The following is a 23,565-nucleotide window of genomic DNA, read 5'->3' as shown; positions in this document are numbered from 1 at the left end:
TTTTCTGCATGTCGCTGTCCAATTTTCACAGCACCACTTGCTGAAGAGACTGTCTTTATTCCATTGGATATTCTTTCATGCTTTGTCAAAGATTAGTTGGCCATTAAATTTTTCATTTTAGAATGGTTTTTGGATTTATAGAAAAGCTGAAATAATAGTTCATACAGTTCCTGCATATTCTGAATCCGGTTTCACCCATTGTTAGCATCTTATAATACTATGGTATGTTTGTCACAACTAATGAACTGACATTAAGTCCATGCTTTGGGTTCTTCTCATCATTGTCACCTTTAGTGCCCTCTATTCTGTAATAGGTTTTCAGACTTTCCTTGCTCTTTATGACCTTGACGGTTTTGAGGAGCACTGGGTTTTTCCCATGTTTTTCTCATGGTTAGACTGAGGTTATGGGTTTTGGGAGGAAGATCACAGAGGTGAAGTGCCCTTTCCACTGCATCGTATCAAGGATGCATGCTATCAACATGACTTATCATTGGTGATGTTAACCTTGATCACTCGGTCAAAGTAGGGTCTAAGTCTTGTTTCTTTACTGCAAAGTTACTTGCCTCCTCCAACTCCATCCCATAATCATTGGAAGCTAGTCACTAAATGGAGTTCACTCAAGAGGTGGGAGTTAACTTTTGTTTTTTTGAGGGGAATGTAAACACATGAATTATTTAGAATAATTCAGTGAGGAAGAGTTGTTCCTTTTCTCATTTATTTACCTATTTATATCAATATGGACTTAAGGATATTTACACTTTGGGCTATAATCCAATACTATTGTCATTCATCTCTGTGCTCAAATTATTCTACCATTAGCCACTGGGAGCTGTTTTAGGTTGGTCCTGAATACTTTCCATATGCTGTCCCACACATCTATATTTTTTCTTAGTACCTCTTTTGGCACTGCAAGATGCTCTAGTCCTACAGTTAGCCAATTTTCTGCATACCCTGGTTTCTATTATTGGAGAATGGTGTAAGAAATCAAGATCTGGGTGCTGGGTCTCATCTGTGTTAGCCACAAGTCCCACACAACCACTCCTGAAGTTTGCCTACCCACGTATTCCTTGTCTATACAACACTCTCCCACCACTCACCCTGAAATCCCCATGGGCTTACATTTTGTTGTGCTGACTAGAATGTTCTTTTCCTTCTTCATCTGGTTTAAATTCTCCTTCCCTAAGGACTCATTCAAAATGCCTCCTCATTCATGACACCTTTCCTAAACTACTTGGAATCCCACACATACTACCAGACTGTGAGTTACCTGAAGGCACTGTGTTATGCAGTATGTTACACTGCAACACATTTCCTTTCGTATCCCTTAACTCAGCAGGTAGCATCTAGCAAGTGAAATGGCTCTTGCTTAATGAATAGTAATCGACAAGAGTAAGGTCAATGTAAGATGTTCTCTTCAGGGTCTACCAGGGACAAACACATACCCTAAAGCTAAACAAAAAACTCTCCTGCAGAATCTTTATGCCCAAGGGACCCTGCTCAGTCTCATGCTTGAAGAAGATATCCTGTTTCGGGCATATGCCGTTGTGAACACTAGAAAAAAGAACCTTATGACTTTTAGCCCTCAACACAGGCGAGTACATGCACATATTTAAAGATAAGAATCCGTTAACTAAAACATACCCTAAGGAAGCTCACAGAGCTATCCCAAGTCAGGAAAGCTTATGTTCACCTGAAATGATTATCTGGTGTGAGCATTTTTCTAGAATCCTTTATCTCCTGTCTCTCTTGGTAGTATCTCTGGCCTAGGTGTTGGGGATGCAAGTGCAGTAAGCTTTTGTCCTGAGGTGTGGAAAGGTCTGGAGCTGTTGCTGTGAGGAGATGGGGGTGGCAGCATAAGTATCTGATTTTTCCCTGGCAGCAACACCAAGGGACTCAGCAGGAGCAGCCCCTACAGCAGAACTTGTACCTTCTCGTATTCCTAGGTGATGTGGATGCCCCTTCCTGGAGCTCCCTGGTTCACCTGCATTCACCCCCAATTGGCGCCCAGCACACCATGGGTTCCATTTCTGGCCCTGAAGCTCTTCTTCTCCACACAAGAGCTTCTCCATCAGAAGTACAACCTAGAAGCTCTTAATTCTTACGTAGGCAATCCTCAACCACAGGGGGATGGGAGGACCCTCCCTGTCCTGGGGAGGATGACTTAAGGTGTTTCTCAGAGGGAACCCTGCAGGACTGAACCCTGGTTGCAAACTCAACATCATTGGCCTTTCTCTTGCTCTCTTACATTCCCCACGTAACGATTTACTTTCTAAGATCACCTCTCATATGAACTTCCTCCACCCAAGTCCTTGTCCCGGCATCTGCTTTTGGGAAAACCTGAACTCAGAACTGCAGCCAGGGCAAGAGAGAAGACCCCGGGAACAGAGACAGCTGGGTTAGGCAGCTCAGAAAGAAGGACTGGGGGAAGGTATGTCAGAAGAACCTTCCAGATATGCCTGGGGTCCCTGAGAAAGGCAAGTTGAGCAGCCCCAGTGCTGTCGAACAAGCAGTATCTGGCTGCACAAAGGAGACCCAGGTATGACACTGCCTTCACAGGGTTTGTGATCAGAGAACACCCAGCCATGCTGCTCAGCAGAGTCTATGTGTCATCTTGGGGATGCTCACCCATTCAGGCTTTCACCATGACCCTAAAACACACAGAGCCTTTTGCTGAGAGATTCTTGCCTCCACATCTTGTTCACTTCCAGGTTCTGAGTCCTTGCCCCATGAGGTCATCAACCTGGTTTCCTGGATTCCAGATGCATTTCCTGCTCCTGAGGTGTGACCTGGCACATCCGGACTCCTTGAGGTCCCTGTGGCATTTCCATCTTCTTCTAAGTACCAGTGTTTCATAGTTAGTTTACTAATCCCAACCTCAGCCTGCTCCTGCTCTCTGGGCCCAGCCCAACTGGATTTCTAGAAATGATCGTGTCTCATTCATTGTAGTACCACCAGGTCATCGTACCGTGCCTACGTTTATGTGTGCTATGGATAGCAAGTTACAAACACTCTCTAATGTGCCCATATATTGATTGCAAAATACCATTTTCTTAAAAAAAAAAAAAAAAAATCCAAGCTCCGTGGAGAAATGACTGATTCCAGGGTCAGAGTAAGTAAAGCATAAGAGGAGTCTGGAACACCTTATGATGCCAGAAAGTAAGTGCTAAGAACAAAAAAATATGGAGCAGCAGGTCAAAAGTGTCCAGAAGCCAACCTGTAAGAGCTCCCAATGGTCAAATGATGAAAGCTGGAGGTATATGAGCAAAAAAACCCTATAGATTATAACCTAGAGTATGAAGTAAGTATCCTTGTGTCCATACTGATATAAATACTGAATAAATAAGTAAATGGACCAACTTTTCCTTACAGAAGGATTCCAATTAATAAATGTAGAAGGAATGAAGAAAATAGAAAATCTCCACTAGACCACTGCAGTAATAATTGAGGCAGCTATGATCCACTGAATAAAATCAGTGGGAACCATGTAAGGAGAAACAAGATATTTGCATAATCTTAAATTATCTTGCCCCCCAAACAAATGAATCGTAAAGAGAAAAATAGTAACTTCACAGTGACGGGATCTGACAGACACTGCCTTCCCCAAGTGATCCAGGTGAACTCACCAGTAATAAGACAGGTTAACATTGTGGACCCTGGGTACAACACAGCCAGAAGGACCTGTCACTTCTGGGCTATTCTTCCCCCAAATTTATGACCTTAATCTAATAATCAGAAAACATCAGACAAACCCAAGTTAGGGGCTATTCTACACAATAACGAATCAGTCCTCTTTCACAAGTGTCAAGGTCATGAAAGAAAAGGCAGTCACAGTTTGGAAGGGACGTGATACAATCGAGTACAGTGTGCAATCCCAGATCAGATTCTAGAACTGACACAGACATTCATTTAAAAATCTGGTAGAATCCAAATAAATTCTGGGACTGAGGTTGATTTCTTAGGGTTTGGTACCTGTACCATGCTCAGGTAAGACGTTAGCATTAGAGGGAGCTGGGCCCGAGGGGGTCAGGAACTCTGTACTCTCTCTGCGACAATATTGTTAAGTCTAAAATTAGTTCAAAAGAAAAGTAAAAAAACAAAAAAACCCACCGACAAATGGCCTGTTAAGTGTCAAGACAAACAGTATCGAGGCAGGAAACGGCGTATCACAGAGAAAAGGGTGTTTGGAGCCCGGAGAAGCTAAGGTGGAAGCAGAGGGGCTGAAAAATCAGCACTTTCTAAGTGCTTTGCACATACCCCCTGGCTGAGAACTGGGGTGGTTCGACACATTACATAGGGGAGTACGGTTGTCACAATTTGTGACAGGACAAGGAGCAAAAGGGCATGACTCCTAAGGTTTCTAATCTGAGCATTTGGCTCTATTCTGGCAAGCAGAAGAGCTTTGGTGGGGAGGAGGAAGATCGGATCAGTCTGAGGCAGCGTGGGTCCTAGGTGACACCCAGGTGGGCACGCGTGGAAGGCAGTTTAGCACATCACCTCACAGCTTCAGGGAGTGATTATCAGAGAGGTAATGGTTGAAACGCAGGAGTAGATGCAATCACCCAGGAAGAGGATAGGCGAGAAAAAGGGAAGGGAGGGGCCGCAGATGGAAGACTGAGAAGTCCCCGCCTTGACTTACAGAGAGAAGTCCGGGGTATGAAGAAGACGGGGAAGAGAGGGTGTGTCGGAAGCGGCATGAGATCCCAGAGACCACTGGGCTGGGGAAGGGGGACGAGACATTTGGTAGTTAGCGTCAGATGCCACAGCACAGGAGATGTCAGAATCGATACTGGAGACCTCAGAAGAGAAAGCAGATGGAATGATGATACCCAGGCTGTACCTCAGAAGGTAGTGATTAGTGGTGAGGAAGCAGATACAGTGCCAAATATTCTTTTGAGGAACGTTGCTGGGAAAGAGGAAGATAGAGGGGAAGTCAAGGTTGGAGCCTATCCTAGTCAGCCTCCCGACAGACACCTCCCAGGCACTCACGATGCATATTTTTACCTGCAAACTGGTTCTCTCCACCTGGGCACCCTGCCTGTACCTTTTCATGTGTGTCCCCATCTACCTACAAACGGTCTAAACTTAGGTGGACAGAAGGAACATCACCTTTTCAACGCGAAGGTTGAGATCTGAAATAAACCTAACGTTGACCGTGCTCCGTCCCGACTCGGGGCTGCACGGGTGTGATGTTGGGCAGTTCTCTCCCCATGCGCAGAGGCAAGATGACCTCATGACCTTGTTCCATCACTCCATGGCTAAATTCCACCCTTGCCTTGAAAGCCCAGCAAATAGAGCGTTTCGAGACACTTTCAGATCCTGACCAGAAATCCGCTGGAGGAGTTAAAAGCTGTAGTCGCTAAAAGAGATGACCAGCGAGGCTCATGGCTTTTCCATGGGAACATGTGCCAAAGCCTTCTCCTCTCTGCGTTCGGTTGCATTTACAAGTCTTTAAATATTAATACTCACTAATATTGACGTTTGAGTACCAAATCAGTGTAGCTTCCTAGAAATGACTAGATTTTATATCATTCATTCACTCACTAGACATTGATGAAGTGCCAGGCAACATGCAGGAGGCAAACTGCTAGAACTGGAGGACTGGATCGATGAGGAAGATACGGTGTTCCTGCTCTTGGGAAGCCCACAGACATTTCCATAAACAGCTACAAACAACTTGGAACGTCGTATAATAAAGGCATGTGTGTCATGTACATTTATGTACGTATGTGTGTGTGTATCCGGGGGAACACAGAAGGGCGCGTGACAATCACTTCTAGATGTGATCCTGTTGTCGGAGGTGCGAGAGGCAGGCGCGTTCTATGGACCTTAGAGACTGAAAGATGAACAGTGAGGCTGAAAAGACAGAGGGGGGTCGCATGAGGGTCTGTGTGAATGCAGTGCTGCTGGGCCTGACTGGCCCAGCTCCCCCCACCGCCCCAACCCCGGCAGGCAAGAGCAAGACTACACTTGCGTTTTGAGAAGGCCTCCTCTGCTGGCGGCCCAGGAATGGGCTGGAGGCAGAGAGAGGCGGAATGCAGGTGAGGTCGGAGGCTGTCTCGACAGCTCAGACCAGTGAAAACAGCAGGGAGAGTGGCTGCAGGAGACCATGTGAGCAAGAAGAAAGGAGCCCTGGAGGCCCCCCACATACGCGGGGCGTGGCGGGGAAGAGGGGAAGGCGGTTAACTCAGAGGGCAAGAAACCTCTTTGGAAAAGTGGATGAGCTCAGCGTGAGGGGCACACAGGGGGAGGGGCTGAGTGGGCAGCTAGGAATGGAAGTCTAGAACTTGGGGCAGAGGTTTGGACTAGAGACAATGGGGAGCAGCTGAGGCAAAGTCCAAATTCTTTCAGGTTGAATTTGTCATTTCAATACTAGATCACCCCTGAATTCTCCTTTTCCTCCCCGGGGGCCTATTTTCACAGGAGCGCACCTTCCCAGAGACAACACATCTAGGCACGCAGAGGCTGAACGTCACAGAGGCTCCCACATTCTTGCACCTGACTTAGAGGTACACAGAGGAACACACACACACACACACAGGTCCACAGCTCACAGAGGTATGCATACACGCATGTGCACACACACATGTACACCCACCCAGAGGTGACAGAGGTATACATATATATGCTTACCCCCCACACACGTGTAAATACACCTACAGAGGTCACAAGTGCACGGTTTTCTAGAGAGGGTAAGGCAGGTTTTCTAGTACACAGTGGAATCTTTTCATCTACCCGGCTGCTGCCCTTCAACTGCGAGGGGGAGCAGCCCCATCTGGCCAATGAACTCCCTCGGCAATTCATTTATGTGAAACAGATTCCAGGAGGCCATCTAAAGGCCCCACCAGTCTGTGGGCCCACACACCACACTTTGATAGTGTGAACGGCACGTGAACGGCTGTAAGCTGAGAACCACTCCCAACTAGGAGCCTGAGAGCCGTCCACCTGCAGAGCAAAGACCTCCCCCGCAACATTCAACCCCCGTCTCACCAAAGAGCTTCTGTAGGACTTGCCCGTCATACAAATCTTCAGCCAGGTCTTTCACAATGATTCTTTCTCCAACAAGCACGTCATTAATCCAGTCGATTAGTACCTACAGAGAGAGAGAGAGAATAAGAGAAGATTCATAGGCCAGATTTCTTATCTTGGAAGATTAAAATCTAAATGCACTTCAGATTTTGAAAGCAGCAGAACAATCCCTGTGACTCAGTATGTGGACACAAGGCTGGGTGAGCCCTAGTGGCCCTGTTAATTTTCCGGGGTAAGTGCTTGTAGTTCTGGTGGCACCTGTGTCCCTGTTAATATCTTTTGGCCCCTTACCATTCCTTACCCCAATGGCAAGCTACATTCACACAGTGTTTGGGTGTGTGGCTCGTACCAGGCAAGGATATGGGCTTTTAGAGTTATACAAACTGGGGTTAGTTACCCACCAACTGATTTGTGTAGCTCTGTGATGTATGCACCTGTGTCTGTGCACCTCTGTCATCCACGGACCTCTCTGTGTGTGCCTCTGTGACCTATGAATCTAGGGCAAACTAGTTTCTGCTCTGAGCCTCTGATTCCCCACCTCTAAGATGAAGGAGGAAAATCTCTCCTGCTTTAGGTAGCAGAAAAGAATCACATACATCAAGGGCCGAATGTTCAATAAAGGTACGTCTAATTAATAAATAAAGCTCTCCCCCATTAGGACATCTGGTAAGGTGGTTACTATCACCCCCATCTATCACCCCTCCTCCTATGTTCAGGAGGAGAAAGCAAACACAGAAGTGAATGTATCTGCCAAGGTCACGTTACTAACCATGGACACAGGAATTGAACTCCTATCTATCGGCCCTCTAAGGTACTGCTCTCCTCCCTATCCCCAAGCTACCTCTCGGTGGGCCAATGCAGTCTCCTCTCCTCTCCTGTCGCTCTCCTGTCCTTGCCTGAGTGCCCTCAGCATGAAGCACTGAGCAGGGGCACAGCCTGCGGTAGCTCATTTAGTTAATCTGCACACACCCCTTCGAGGGAGGGTTCATTCACTTCATTTTTCAGGTAAGGAAACTGCAGTTTGCAAAAGTCCACTGCCTTTTATCTTACATTTTTTTTCAGCTCATTTGTTGATATTATTTATGATATGGTAAAATTAACTAATGTTAAATACAGTTTGTTGAGTTTTGGTCATTGTACACAGTCGTGTAACCACCACCACAATCAAGATAAAAAGCAACTCCCTCGCTGAAAGAAGGTTCCTTTGGGCTTTGTGCTCAGTCCCCTCCCCTGAGGACAGGCCTCAGGCAACCACCAAAATCTGGTAATACATGGAACCACAGGGAACATCACCTTTTGTGTTTGCATCAATGGATTGACTTTATAACAGGGGTAGTAGCTGGGCTGGGTTTGCATACGTGGGTGGAGCCCGGGGTCTTCACAGAACATCGTTCTACTATTCTAGAATAGAAGCTTCCCTCCTCTCCCCTCCCGTCTCTCCCCCATCCACCCACCCAGCGTTTATGAACATCTGCTCCAAGTCACTTTCTGTGCTGGATCCTGGGGGAACAATGATGAATAAAAGGGGGGGGGGTCTTGAACCCTGAGAAGCTCACCATTTAGTGAAGACAGAGAAGTGTCTGAGTAGCGGTAAGCAGTCATCACATGGTGACTCTAAGGGGACAATCTGAAGCTGAAGAGGCAGCTAGAGCATGAGACCCCAAACACCATCCCCAGGAGCATGGGCTTCAGACTTCAGTTGACAGGAATCTATACAGAGGTTCTGAGCAGGAAAATGATAGATCTCATTTACATTTTGAATGAGCCACTCTGGCATCCAGTGCCTTTTTGTCCTGTTTTGAGTTCAGCTTGGAGAAGCTAAAGAAGAAAAACACAGGACGGGGAATGCAAAGGGGGATGAAATGAACATTTTTCAGGGCGTGGTTACAAGCCAGCCCCTGTGCCAGGCACAATGTACAATATCTCATTCAATCTTATTTACTTCTGTTTGAATTCCATCTCCTCTACTCAGCTTTGACCATAAACTACTGGCTTTTCTAAGACTCCTCTTCCTTATCTGTAAATGAGGATGATAAGAAGTCCTATTTCACAGGATGTTGTTGAGGGTCTTTGAGGAAAGCAGTGGAAAGACTGTGTGAACTTTAAGATCCTGGTAAACGTGAGCTCCTTTGCACTAACTTCTCTGGCACTTACGATCAACACCATTTGTTGGGCGGCAGCCATGCCCCATTTTTGTTAAATCAGAGATGCCTACCTATGGGACCATGAGCTGCCTGTAACTTTCTATTTCTTCTGTTGGGCATGTGTGCTGCCTGCCTAGAGCAGGTGGTCTACAGGTGCCTGTTGAGTCTGGGAGGCAGCTGAGGTCCCTCCTAATTTCTTCTTACCTTCATCAGTTCCTGCAGTTTGGGGTCGCTGCGGGAGTTGGGGTCCACCATTGTTCGCACTTCATTCTCCTCTTTAAAAGAAAAAGGCAGTCAGTGGGTGGCTCCACTTGGAGGCGTTAGGCTAACCCAGAGAACAAGAGACCCGGTTACCCAGCATGGTGTCCTCCGGGTCCAGCTCGAAGGGGATCGGGCTGAGGGGCAGGTTGATGGCATTCATGCCCTCCTCCTGAAGCTCTGATACTGCAAAGAGAAGAAAGGCAGAGTCACACGGCAGCCCAGTGATGACAGGGAGGGGCTCTGTAGCACACGGTGTTTGAGATTGACATTAATAAAACTACTGAGGTTAGGTTACAGCTGTTACTCAGCCTGCAATAGATTCCCTGCCTCTCCTCGCTAGAAGGACTGAGTTGTCTCCTGCACGTCCCCTCTTCCAACTATCACCTCACTTGCTTTCCTCAAAGAAAGAGGGAGGCCTCCGCCTGTTCCCAGACACGATCTCAGGGTACACGGAAGTGAGGTGGTCACTGAGGTCTTTCTTGGGTCTCTGCCTGTCATCTCCTGCCCACCCCTCCTTTAAGGTTTGGCTGTCTGGTACACAGTGGCCGCCCGGTACCTGCTTGGCTAAACGAGGTCACCAGGTCAAGTCTATATTTATGTTGTAAACCATTTGCAGCCAACTTCTCTCCCTATTTGTTTGGCTTCCCTAACTACTTTTCTGATTATCCTGCCTTCTCTTTTTACCCCATCCCACCCCAGCCACTGCTTGAGAATGCCTCAGGCCACCCTCCTTTGGGCTCTCGTCTTGTCTCTTTAGCTCTAATGAGTAGGGGACCATGGGGCCAGGCACCTCTCCTCCTAGGTCCATTCCCTCCACTGAACATCAAGAGCTCAACTGGATGGGTGGCCAGAGAGTCCGTTTACAGTTTTCAAGTCCTAGAAACCTACAATTCCACTTTCCTCAAGGAAAACAAAAAGAGGTCAATGACCGCTAAAGACTTCCAGCCTGCTCCCCTCCATGCACCCACCCCCCAAATGACGCCTTAGTGAAAAACAAATTCCTACCACAAAACTACTGCATGATGGACACTTGCTGAGCAATGACCTTGGATAACCCTCCCCCTAAAATGAGTGCCTTCAGTCTCCTCACCCCTGTTTAGTGCCAGTTTGGGTAATTCCTTTTTACCAATTAAGCACAGAAAGACCATTTTCTCTGAAAGCGTTGGTCACCAAAAGGCTCTCAAAGAGCTAATATGGCAGCTGCAATCAACCTTAATAAAAGCAATGTCCCATCTTTCCATTTTATTATTTTTTTTATTGACTCTGGCCTCCCTGACTGCCAGCATATACTTGCAAGAACTCTTAAGCACAAGGCAGCCGCTTACAAAGAGTTCTTTCATATTAGCAAACTCACTGATGTTTGCAGTTGGACGGGGAACGAGATTGCCTAACAAAGAGCGTGAAACACACTCTACCCTAAAGAGACACAACTTGCATTATGAAGCTGGTATTTAGTCCCGTCGCTGTGGGCTCTTGACATTCATACGGGATATCAGCCAGTCACCATCTTGAATTTGCAAATTCAGACACCCACCACTCTCTATAATTCCCCCCCCCCAAAAAAAATAGAACTGAAAAATAGAAGCCACACCTTCAAGGCTAAAATGATTCTAATAAGTATAGGATTGCATTTGCTTTCTAGTGAAAAACAATTGACTCCTATAATTTCATTAGAGTCCTAGGTTTCTTCTAATAGTCCTCCTAAGACTAGTAGTTTGTTTTCTTTTCCAGGCTGTTTCTCACAAAGAAGCAAGATTTCCACTACTGAACAAGCACTGCTGTGCAAGCATTGGGCAGTGGAAGTCGAGTCATGCTTAAATGGGGGAGCGAGACTGGGCATACTGGCCGGTGAAGACAACAGCTCCTGCCCCGGGCCTCTCTACCTACATTCTCCCTAAGGTCTGCACTGTCAATGGTAGCTACCAACCACATGCAAATATACACATTTACCTGAGTTAAAACTTCAGTTTCTTAGTTGTACCTATCACATTGCAAGCACTCAATGGCCCACGTGTGGCAGGCTAGTGGCCACTGCCAGGCTGGACACCACAGATGTAGCTTTTCGTCATTACAGGAAATTCAACTGGATGGTGTTATCTTAGTTGACCCCATGTGTCCAAATGCTGATGATGTCCACATTTAAATCTCTAGAATGGGCCTGACCCTGAATTCCAGACTTACTTGATGTCTCCTCTTTTGTCTATTAATAGGTCTCCAGCGTATATATCCCAAACATAATGATTGTCAACACTCTCACCTCCACCGTAACAACCCTAAAACAAGACTGTCACTCCCCTGTTCTTCTCTTCTTCAGTAAATGGCACCGCCACTTATACAACGGTTTACGCCAAAATCCAAAAAAATCACCCTTAACTTCTCTTCCTTCCTCATGCTTTGCATCGAATGCATTGGCAAGTTTTGTGGGCTCCACCTCTACACTAGGATCCAATGCCACCCACTTCTCATCATCTACACCACCCCATCCTGGTTCAGGCCACCCTCAGCTTTCACCTGGACAACCAGAGCCACTTTCTAAGTGGTCTACTGCTTTCTGATGCATTTTCCGCACCCCTGTCTACTTCCCAGAGCATAGTCAGAATGGTCTATAAAGATGTAAATAGCATGATACATTCTTCTGCTTTAAGCCCTCCCTTGGCCTCTCATCATACTCAGAATAAGGCTCCGACTCCTTACTAACACTTGCAAGGCCCTCTGATTAGCCCCTAGCCTCCCTCTCATGTTTTATTTTCTTCAGAGGACTCATCACAATCTTAAATAATAATTATTCATATGTCTGTTGTCTGTCCCCCACCTAGAGAAAAGACTAGCACTTTTTCTCTTTTGTTCACTGTTAGATCCCCAAATAGGAGCCAGAGTGCCTAGGCTGAAATCCATGTTCTACTAGCTATGTGACCTTGGGCAAGTTCATTAACCTCCTGTACCTCAGTTTCCCCATCTGCAAATTGGGGGTGATAATATTACCTACCTCCTAGGGTTGTTGAGAAGGTTAAATGGGTTTACATTAAGCATTTTGAAGCGTGCCTGGTACCTGGTAAGAACTGCATAAATGCATGCTATTATGCTATAATTATTATTATTACTTAAGACAATACCTCATGCAGAGTAAGCACTCAAGAACTATTAGTTGAGGAAACGAATAACCAAAACTGTTAAGACCACCGTTCAACTGCACAGGTTATGAATTGAGCCAGAATTTGCCAAATTAGTCTACAGGATGCAAAGAAAGATTCCAGCTTGTTCTCAGGGGGGAAAAAAAGTATGTGTGTGTGTGTGTGTGTGTGTGTGTGTGTGTGTATACACACACACACACACACACACACACACACACACATATATATAAAATTTTGGCCTGATCCTGTGTGCACATGTGTGTGCATATGTGTGTGCTTATATTTTTTAAGAAGAGAAAAGCCACATCTGTTCCAAGACTGTTGTATGGCGAGAGCCAATTTATGAATATAGGGATATTTACACCTCTAAAATGCAACTAGAAATGTACTATTTGTGGCAAGGACTCCTCAAGGTGGGTCTCAACAGGATCTTTTTTTATGTGTATATCATAAAAATGTTTTCAGATGAAAAATCCCCAATCCGAAACACTCCCCTCTGCCCTGCCTCTTTAATTCACTCAACAGAGACATAACAAACCCTACAAGAAAGGCTGAGATATGTTTGCAATTGGAAATGTTTTTTTTTTTTCAGGAAATGATTTGGTACAGGAACATCATTCCCATCCCATTAACTGCTGACTCTGAGCCAACTGTTTGTAAAAGTGAATATGCAAACTGCCCCGTTCAGGCCTGGCCCCCGCCCCATGGGGCCGCATTAGTGGCCACTTTCCCAAAACAGCCCGCCTGCTTTGGAGGCTTCATTTCTATTAAACCAAAGCAGGACCCAGCAGAAGCCCCTCGCCAATCCCCGCGCTCTGAAAGAGAAAAGAGCTGCAATTGAATTTTCTCGGCACAGAATATGAATATGATGTTTATCCCTTCAACCTCCTCTAACAATCTAAAACTAGGTCTGAGTGTGCAGCCCTCCGTGTCTCGCGGCGCCATTAGTCATAACTTAATAAACAGATTAAATGCCCAGCTGAAGGTCGAGCTTGGGAGAGCAGGGTGATTGCTTCAACTCCTGAAGCGCTCACCATCAGAAAGGGGGCTTTGGCTTTTCCGGGAAACGCAGGCTCTCTCTGGGTCTAGTTGTGCAGCAGAAAAAGGGCAAGGATGGGCTCTGGAGTTTGAAAGAGCAGGATTTGAATCCTACTTCTATTTTTATCAGCTGGGCGACCTTGAAATTTAGCTTCCCTGAAATTCAGTATCAAACAACTCTCTATAAAACAACGCTGGAGCTGACACTGCTGGTTTCCTTGCTAGTATTTATTTTACTCTTTTTCCCTGCTGAAAGAACCTTCGTTTTGTTCCAGTGTGTACACTTCTCCCTCCTAAGTTCTAGGGGAGATCCTGATTGGTTTAAGCTAATCATGATAATCTTCATTCTCTTGGTAGTGACTGACTCAAGCACTGTCATGTGATATGATGAGTTGTGAGAGGAAATTTCTAGAAGCTTCTAACAATAGTTTTCCTCCATTTTAAAGAGGGGTCCAAAGAAAAGAAGGTATCTTTCTCCTTCTAATCACTGTTGTATGAGGATGCTATGCCTGGATTTGCTGCAGCCATTTTGTAGTCACGAGGTGAGCTAGCCCAAGTCCAAAGAAGAAACTAATATACTCAGATTGGCAGAGAAAAAAAGAAAGAAAGGAGTTTCTTGTTGATGCTGTTTAGCCTACATCCCTGGAACCACTCTAGCTTTATGTGTCTTGTTATAAGAAATATAATAAGCTCCTTTATTGTTTAAACTAGTTGAGTTGGCATTTTCTGGGGCTTGGAGCTCCAACTCCCTAATTAATACACAGGACACCAGGATTATAAAGTTGATAGAGGAATAGTGTAGGGCGACACAATGAATGGTCATTTTCCTTTCCTTTTTTTTCCCATGAGAAGCAGAATAGCTGCAGGCATCTCTTATACTTCAGAACGCACAAAGGGATTCAAAGAACACCACGGGGAGAACAAGTATGGAGAAAAGAAAGGACAGAGGTTTCTACAAGTACAAAAGGGTCCATTTAGGCAAAGCCAGTAATTTCATTCGTTCAACCAACAAACATTACTAGGCACCTCTCCTGAAGCAGACCTTGAGCCAGCATTGGGAATATAGGTTTGGCGATTTGACGTGGATCTGCCTCAGTCTGCACATGGGTGGTGGGAGGGGCAGACGCATAACCACAACATGCAGGATGCCGCACAGAGGGGTGAGGGACGTGGGACTACAGCACCGTGAGAGCTCAGGCAGACCGAGGGTAACTTTGGGTGGAAGACTGGGAAGGATTCCTAGAGAGGGGGAATTTGAGCTGGACTTTGAAAAATATATATTTTCATTTGGCACAGACGACCCCCAAAAGGCACATCTCGTGTAAAACACATAAAGGTGTGTAAAAAAAAGGGGGGGGGGTAGGTGTTGAGAGTAATGATTACATCTGAGCACTGGGAATGTGGGGGCACAGAGGGGGAAAGAAGGGAAGGAACAGAAGAACAAATTAGGTAGGTGGGGTCCAGAGTGTCAAGGGTCATGAATTCATCTACTTAGCACTCTCTGGACCATGCTCCCTGTTTTGTCCCTACAGACAAAACAACAACCAACCAAACCAAAAATACCAAGATGGGGGGTGGGGGGGGGGGGGACAAGAGAATAGTTAGGATGTTCTCTCTCCTTCAGTGCAAGTGGGCACCAGTGAGACATTTAGGCTGCTCTAGATCCTTATCAGGACTCTGATGATTAATCTCTGGTCCTTCTGAAAGCTACTAAAGTTCCTTTAATTTCTAAAAGGATCAAGGTCTCCCACAAAAGTTCTTGGCAGCAACAGACAAGTAATTTGACAACAGTCTGCTCAGCAAGTCCCAACAGTTTTGTCTATGTGAAAAATCAACCCGAAAGAACATCTATCAGAAAACTATGGCTACCATCATACTTAATGGTGGGAAATTGGATGCTTGCCCCCTAAGACTGGGAACAAGGTAAAGACGTTTCCTTCCACCATGGCTATTCAAAACCATACTAAAAATCCTAGTCCGTACCATAACACAAGTAAAGGAAATAAAAGGTATAGAACTTGAGAACAAAGAAATAAAACTGTGTTTGCAGATGACATGATTATCTATGCAGAAAACGACAAAGAATTGACCAAAACAAACAGAACAAAAACCCCAAGCCCCTAGAACCAGTAAGCAATTACAGCAAGGTTGCAGATACAAGGTAAATATATAAGTCAACTGCCTTCCCATAAACCAGCAATGAATGATTGGAATTTAAAATTAAAAACACAGTATTATTTATAGCAGCACCACAAAATACAACACTTGGGTATAAATCTGACAAACACATATTGAACTGACATGCAGAAAATGATAAAACTCTTATGTAAGAAACCAAAGAAGATTTAGATAAATGAAGAGATACTAAGTATTCAGGAATTACAAGACTTGATATGGCTAAGGTGTTGATTCTTCCCAACTTCCTCTATAGATTAAATGCAATCCCACTCAAAATCACAGCAAGCTATTTTGTGATTATCAACAAACTGATTCTTAAGTTTACACAGAAAGACAAAAGACCCAGAATAGCCAACACAATATTAAAGAAAAATGGCAAATGTGGAACACTGACTCTACCAAACTTTAAGACCTAAAATAAAGCTATAGTAATCAATGCAGTGTAGAATTGGCAAAAGAGCAGACACATAGATCAATGGAACAGAATAGAGAACACAGAAATAGATCTACACAAACACATTCAACTGATCTTTGACAAAGGAGCAAAGGCGATTCAATGCAGAATGGATAGTCTTGTCAACATACGGTATGAGAACAACTGAGCATCCATATGTAAAAAAATGAATCTAGACACAAACCATATACTTCCTGCAAACTTTCACTCAAAATGATCATGGCCTAAGAACAAAACACAATACTATAAAATTTCTAGAAAAAAAATAGAAAAATCCATATGACGTAGGGTTTGGCAATAAGTTTTAACATCCCCCACAAAAGGATAATCCGTGAGAGAAAAATTCATAATCTGGATTTCATTAAAATCTCTACTCTGCAAAAGATACTGTTAAGAGAATGAAAAAGCAAGCCGTAGACTGAGAGAAAGTATTTGCAAAACATCTAAAAAACTTTAAAAATGAAGAAAACGAACCAACTACAAAATGGGCCGATCTAATCAGACATGTCACCAAAGAAGGGGTACAAATGGCATAAGCATATGAAAAGAGGTTCAACATCATTTGTCATGAGGGAATGACAAAACAGTGAGATACTGCCACATTTATTAGAATGGTTAAAATCCCCAAAACTTAACAGTACCAAATGCTGACAAGGATGTGGAGGAACAAGAACCCCTATCCATTGCTGGTGGGAATGGCAAATGATAGCGCCATCTTGGAAGACTGTGTGATAGCTTCTTAGAAGCTGGAGTTTCACCCTATAATCCAGCGGTCATGTTCCTAGTATTCACTTGATTTGAAAACATATATTAATACAAAAGTATGTATTTGAAGATTTATAGCAATTTTATTCATAATTGCCAAAAATTTGAAGCAAACAAGACATACTTCAATAGACAATTGTATCAGTTGTGGTATACCCATATGGTGAAATATCATTCAGTGATTTAAAAAAAATGAGTAATAAAGCCATGAAGAGACATGGAAGAACTTTACAATTCCTAAGTCGAGGAGGCTAGTCTGAAAAGGCTACACAATGTATGATTCCACTCCTATGACATTCAGAAAAGGGAAAACTATGGAGACAAGATGAATGAAAAGATGAATGATCAACGAATGAAAAGATCAATGGTTGCTGGGGGTTTGGGAGAAGGTTTGAACAAGCAAAGTACGGAACATGTTTAAGGAGATGAAACTCTTCTGTCTGATCCTGTAGTGACAGATACATGATTTTGTGCATTTATCAAATCCACAGAACTTCAAAGCCCTGGGAGTAAACCTAAATGTAGGCAAATTTCAAAAAATCGTTTAGGAGGTTGGGGGATCTGAGGGTGGAACGTAGACCATGATGATAGAATTAAACAGTATTACAAATGCATGAGACAATCTCACTGAAAGGGGTTAGGGGGATGGGGCTGACCTAAGCATTGCTGGAAATGAGTGGTGTCTGGGAAACCACAGTCAAAAGGAACTGCCCATGAGAACGTACTCTAGTTGATAAAGTTATTTCCCAGGGATGTGCAGGTCAACAATTCTGATACTGCCATACACTCACGCTGGAACTGAACAATTAAGTAAATGGATGGTGGATGGTAGGAGCCAGGTCCCTCACTGTTGGAGTAGGAGGTTACAGATGAGCAGGGGCAAAGAGTAGAAGGATCCTTGTGGCAATGGATGAGAGGACGAGGGGTGGAGGTGTCAGTAAGCATTCATGTTTAGCTTAATCTAGATCCTGATGGTTACATATGGAAATACCGAGAGGAATGATTATCGTTGACCCTTGAACAACACAGGTTTGAACTGTGTGGCTCCACTTTTATGCACTGTTTTTTGAATTGACAGCAAAAGCCACAAGGCATTTATTTACAAGTGTCCACTCCAGTCTCCACCAGATCAAAGGCTGCTGGCCCAGAGTCATACCTGCTACCCTCTGAATGGCTGGGGATGCCTCCTAAGGCTGCTAGAAGCCCCCAACGGCCCTAGGCCTGGGCAGGGCTGCAGATCACCCATGTGCCAACAAGGAGGTCAGTCCAGTGCCTGTGGCTGGCAGGCAGGAGGCTGGGCTGGTGGAGAAGAACATTCCCAGAGGGCAGGGATGACAGCACTATGCGTGTAACCCTGTGCCCATGGCACTCATGCACCCTGAATCCTTCAGGTTCCAGGGCTGTGCTGGGCTGGCTGCAGACCTCGGACAGACCCTATTGGTCAGAGTAGGGACTCCTCCTCTGTGGCAGCGCCCAGCCCTTTGGCCTCATGGGTAGCCACAGCTGCCAAAGGCCACAGGCCGGTGGTACACCTCCAGGTAGATGGAGCAGCTGTAGCATGCCTCCGGGCTGCTGTCACCCCCCATGGGTGTGCCTGGTGGCTGCCACTGCTCAGCTGAGGCCACTAGGCTGCAAAGCATTGCCATCTTGGGCCAGGCCCACTACTGCCTCCCCTGTCCCTCTCCCAGCCTATAGGTGGATTTTTTTTTCCAATAAATATACCTAGAGTACTGTAAATATATTTTCTCTTTCTTATGATTTTCTTAACATTTTCTTGGGGTACCTGGGTGGCTCAGTTGGTTGAGCAGCTGACTCTTGACTTCAGTTCAGGTCATGATATCATGGTCATTAGATCAAGCCCTGTGTCTGGCTCTGTGATGACAGCAGAAGTCTGCTTGGGATTCATTCATTCTCTCTCTCTCCCTTCCTCTCTCTCTCTTTCTCTGCCTTTCCCTTCCTCCCTCCCTCCCTCTCTCTCTGCCCTTCCACTGCTCACATGAGCATGTGTTCTTTCTCTCAAAATAAATAAACATCTTAAAAATTTTTTCTTGAGGCGCCTGGGTGGCTCAGTCGGTTAAGTGTCCGACTCTTGGTTTTGGCTCAGGTCATGATCTCATGGTTGGTGAGTTCAAGGCCCACAACAGGCTCTATGCTGACAGTGCACAGCCTGCTTGGGATTCTCTCTCCCCTCTCTCTCTGTCCCTACTCCACTGGTGCTCTCTCCCTCTCTGAAAATAAATAAACTTAAAAAAAAATTTAGAAAGCCATTTTCTTTTCTCTAACTGCCTTTACTGTAAGAATACAGTATATAACACATATGTAGAATATGTGTTGACTGTTACTGGTAAGGCTTCAGTCAACCATAGGCTATCAGTAGTTAGATTTTGGGGGAGTCAAAAGTTATACACAGATTTTCTTGATTGTGAGGGGGTCAGTGCCCTTCAGCCCCTGCATTGTTCAAGGGTCAGCTGTACACACATGGGTTAATGTACACACATACGTGTTCTTGCTCTGTCAGCCGAAAAGTCCTAAAAGTAATGACATTCCAGTAACAGTGAATATACCTAGCACCAGATCGTGGTCTTTTTCTGGTACGATTCTCCAACAAAAGGAACCAGAGCTCATTGAAAAGATGGTTGATTCTAGGAGTGGAAAAGGAATCTGCAAGATGAGTCTGGAACCAGCAAGGAAAGAACCTGGAACAATTTGAGCAGCAAAATAAAGTAAGTGATATTGGATTATAACGCCATGCAAGTAAATATCCACAAATCCATACTGATGTAAATGACTGAATACATTAATAGATGGGCAAGAGGAGAGAAATCTCCCTTATAGAATTCCCAATAATTTATGTAGATCCTGTGTCCTCAAAGAAGGGGAGGCAGAGCCCCTGACCCCTTCAACGTGGGCCTTCCTTCCAGAGAGTACAATGTGGAAAGGGGGAAAAGAGTTACTTTACAGTGCAGAAACCTGACAAACGCTAGCTAAGCCAGGTGATCAAGGTCAACATCACAGTCATAAATCATGGGATTTGATGTGATGTGATGAAAATAGCATTTACCTCTGTGTTCTTCCTTTCCAAACCCATGACCCCAGCCTAATCAGGAGAAAAACATTAGATTTCAATAGATGAGCATCCTAAAATATGCTTGATCAGTACTGCTCAAAACTGCCAAGGTGATCAAAAACCAACTTGAGAAATAATCACAGCCAAGAGGAGCCTAAGGAGACATGATGGCTACATGTAATGTGGGGTCCTGGATGGGATCCTGGAACAGATAAGAACGTTAGATAAAAACTAAAGATAAATTATATACTTTAGTTAATAACATACCAATACTGGTTCATGAATTTTAAATGTACCCCACTAACATAAGATGTTAATAAGATGAGAAAGTGGGTGTCAGCTATAGGGGAATTCTTTGTACTACCTTGGTAATTTTTCTACAAACCTAAAATTACCGTAAAAATAACCTATTAAAAAATCAATCCAAATTTGCTATTTTCCCAACCAAATACAGTGTTCACTAGGGGGAAATCCATGATATTATGGGACACATATGCTTCCTTTCATCACCAATGAGACAGTGGTAATTTATCCAATAGTAGCTACGCCCTACAGAAGCATTTATACAGGGGACAAAGCACAAAGACCACTTCAAAGCCCTACAAGTGCAAGAGCTACTCATTCCCAAGTGAGAACCTAAGTTTCCAGGAAGAAAGTACATAGTTTATGTGTTTGTTTCCAGGGCTGAGATGAGAAGACAAAGCTTCCTCAGTACTTAAGGATGCCTGGCAAGGTCATTTCTGCCTTCCCACTAGTACAACCATCACTAAAGTACATTGGTCTCCTTAATGATTTTAATGATTTTCTCTGGAACTGCTCTGGAAGTTACCTTTATCCATGGCCCCTGATGGGGGTTTGTTTTTACACCATGGGCTTTTGTATTAGTTTTCCATTGCTGTAGTAACAAATGACCACACCCTCGGTGGCTTGAAACAACACAGATTTATCCTTGTGGTTCTATAAGATACCAGTCCAACATGGGTCTCTCTGGGCCAAAATCAAGGCATTGGGAGGGCCATGTTCCTTTCTGGAGGCTCTAGGGGATGATCTATTTTCTGGCCTTTTCAAGCTTCTAGAGGCCACTTGCATCCCTTGGCTTACGGCCTGCTTCCTCCATTTTCAAAGCCAGCAATGGGGGTTGGGGGCCACATCCTTCTCACACTGCATGACTTAGCGCCTCCTTCCGCCTCCCTCTTCCACTTTTAAGTACCCTGTGATTACACCAGGTCCATCTGAAAAATCCGGGACAATCTCCCTATTTTAGGGCTCATTAGCCACCAAAATTCTACCTGCACCCTTAATTACCCTTTGCCACATAAGGAAACATATTCACAGATTCTAGAAATTAGGTTATGGCCATCTTTGGGGGGACTATTATTCTGCCTATAACAGCTTTCTTGGTTAAGGGGACAGGTTCTGTTCTCCATACTCACCCTTGGGTACAACATATGGGTTCACTTTCCCTCTGTGCGAGATTGCCAAAAGAAAATGCAGAATTCCAAACCTTTCCATCCCAGCCCTTAAACCAGAGGAGTTTTATTACTTTCAGCTAAAAGGATAGTTGTTTCAGCAGTCATAATATAAAGCATCAGGCAAACATGGGAGCCAGCTCATGGTGGCCTCAGCAGACCGTCAGGGTCTCAACACACTCCCCTCTACTTGACACAGCTATTTAGTCACCACGGTCTGAAATCCAGCCCTTGGAGCACAGCCAGAAAAGGGAACTTAGAGGCTGGTGTTGTGATGGGGGCTGACAGGGAGATCTATAGTCTTTATGAGTCTTATAGTTTCCACCATAGTCTTTGTTTTGGTCAGTTTTATAGTCTCTGCAGAATTGGAAGTCTGCCAAGCAAATGGACCCTGGACATTTATTCATTGTTCAGTCAAGCACGTGATTCAGCTGCCTTCCAATTACTAGCAAACAAGGAGGGAGATGGATGCACCATTGGCTGGCTTTGGGCGGTCAAAGCCATCTGAACTGAAACACTGGTGGAGGTCTCAAGTAAGTCATGGGAATGGAAACACTGCACAGGCACAGAGGGTCCAGGGGAACAATACATCATTGTTCCTTGTCTTTTGCCATGCTACGTTCTGTTTGGTCTTTAGATAGAGAACCAGAACCATTTCCTTGGTTTTAAAGGAAACCTACTCCTACTTAAGCAGAAGGTGGTATGGATGTGCCAGCCTGGGAGCTGATAAAGAAAACCTCCAAGCCATTTTGCATGTGTGTGCTCCTGTGAGCATCCATACACCATAAGCACTTACAACAGCCTGGGGGAGACCAAAGAACTTGACCTGGCATATTGCCTAATTACATGTAAAGTGTGGGTACAATGAACAACCCTGGACAGCCAATGCAGGACCAGCACCACTATGATCTCTTCCATTTCTAAACAGGTGCAGGCATCTCTGGTGTAGATAAACAATTACTTCTCTTCTAGGGTCAGTAGGTTCCTGAAGGGCAGTTGCCTTCAGTGGTTCTCAGAGCCCAACACAGAGCCAGGCATGCAGTAAGCATTCAGTATGTGCTGGGAGGGTGCTTTAGTTGGGGACGGGAGGGGAAAGACATATATACAACCTGCAATGTGATATGGTTACGGGCCCCCATGTGGTTTGGAACCAAGTCCTGAGGGCAGAGTGCCCTTTCAGAATGGAGGGAGTAACAGAGGAGTGTGTGGGAGACCCAGCGGCCACGGGAGGGCCCGGAGAGCCCCAGGACGCATCACAGCCTGTGTGCCCCACTTGCATTCATCTTTGTGTGCCAAGTTTCCTTTCCTCATTTCATTCTCTGTGGCTCTTGGACCTTCATGTCTATATCTTTCTTCTTCAGGAATACTGAACAGCCAATCATTTGTTTTTGCAGTGGCTCTCAATGCTGCCTAAAAATCATCACATCAATACTAGTCCACTTGAATTCCCAAGTGGTGGCCTCTGTGGAAAGGAGCTCTGGGTGTGGCCAGTGAGTGAACAAGGCATTGTTGTGTCCTGACTGGACCGATTCTCTGGGGGGCTCATTCTGGATTGGTCTGCACATCAGTCAGTGGTTTATCCTGAGGGGTTTCATGGAAACTCTCAAATGAACAATGATGGTGACTGGGAGAGAATGCACCCAATTGCACTGCACTTCCTTCGTACCGGGCATGGAGAGGTGCCCCCCCCCTTTTTTTTTTTTACATATATTAACACATTTAATCTTCCTAACAATCCAATGGGTAGCTACTATTATGATCCCTATTATACAGATGAAGACAGTGAGACCCAGAGAAGTTATGGAACTTGACCCCAGGCCACGCAGCTAGAAAGTGGAACCCAGCTGATCCCGGGCTAGCTGGTTGCAGAGTTTACATCCTTAGCACGATACTCTGTCCCATTTTTACGTACTGGCTTTTATTTATTTATTTTTTTATATGAGAACATCTAGAACATGGTCACTTCTGCATTCCCACATAAAGCTAGGAGAAAGTTTCACGGGGCATCATCTTGCATACACTAAGCCCTACA

At 44.9% G+C, this 23,565-nt stretch overlaps 1 protein-coding gene and 1 long non-coding RNA gene across 9 annotated transcripts in view; one reads left to right on the top strand and one right to left on the bottom strand.

Moving 5' to 3' along the window:
- The window catches only part of LOC109492006, a 79,341-nt gene extending 73,630 nt beyond the window's left edge, over window positions 1–5,711 (top strand). Inside the window, exons 3-4 of one of the 3 annotated variants that reach the window (XR_006586390.1) lie at window positions 2,709–2,809; window positions 5,545–5,711. This is a non-coding gene — a long non-coding RNA (uncharacterized LOC109492006). Of the gene's footprint in view, window positions 1–2,708; window positions 3,274–5,544 lie in introns of those variants that run through there. The other 2 variants (XR_006586389.1, XR_006586388.1) reach the window with 2 other exon arrangements.
- The window catches only part of PARVA (parvin alpha), a 193,593-nt gene that overhangs the window by 81,847 nt on the left and 88,181 nt on the right, over window positions 1–23,565 (bottom strand). For all 6 annotated transcript variants that reach the window (XM_006937152.3, XR_006586386.1, XR_006586387.1 and 3 more), the window contains exons 2-4: window positions 9,525–9,614; window positions 9,375–9,445; window positions 6,988–7,090 (exon numbers count right to left, since the gene is read on the bottom strand). In XM_006937152.3, coding sequence (XP_006937214.2) covers window positions 6,988–7,090; window positions 9,375–9,445; window positions 9,525–9,614 — 264 coding nt within the window. The remainder of the gene's footprint in view (window positions 1–6,987; window positions 7,091–9,374; window positions 9,446–9,524; window positions 9,615–23,565) is intronic.

This window comes from Felis catus, chromosome D1 (assembly GCF_018350175.1).
Source record: "Felis catus isolate Fca126 chromosome D1, F.catus_Fca126_mat1.0, whole genome shotgun sequence".
Classification (NCBI taxonomy): domain Eukaryota; kingdom Metazoa; phylum Chordata; class Mammalia; order Carnivora; family Felidae; genus Felis; species Felis catus.
Note: the sequence above shows the minus strand (reverse complement) of the source record. Positions and strands in the feature narration are given on the sequence as shown.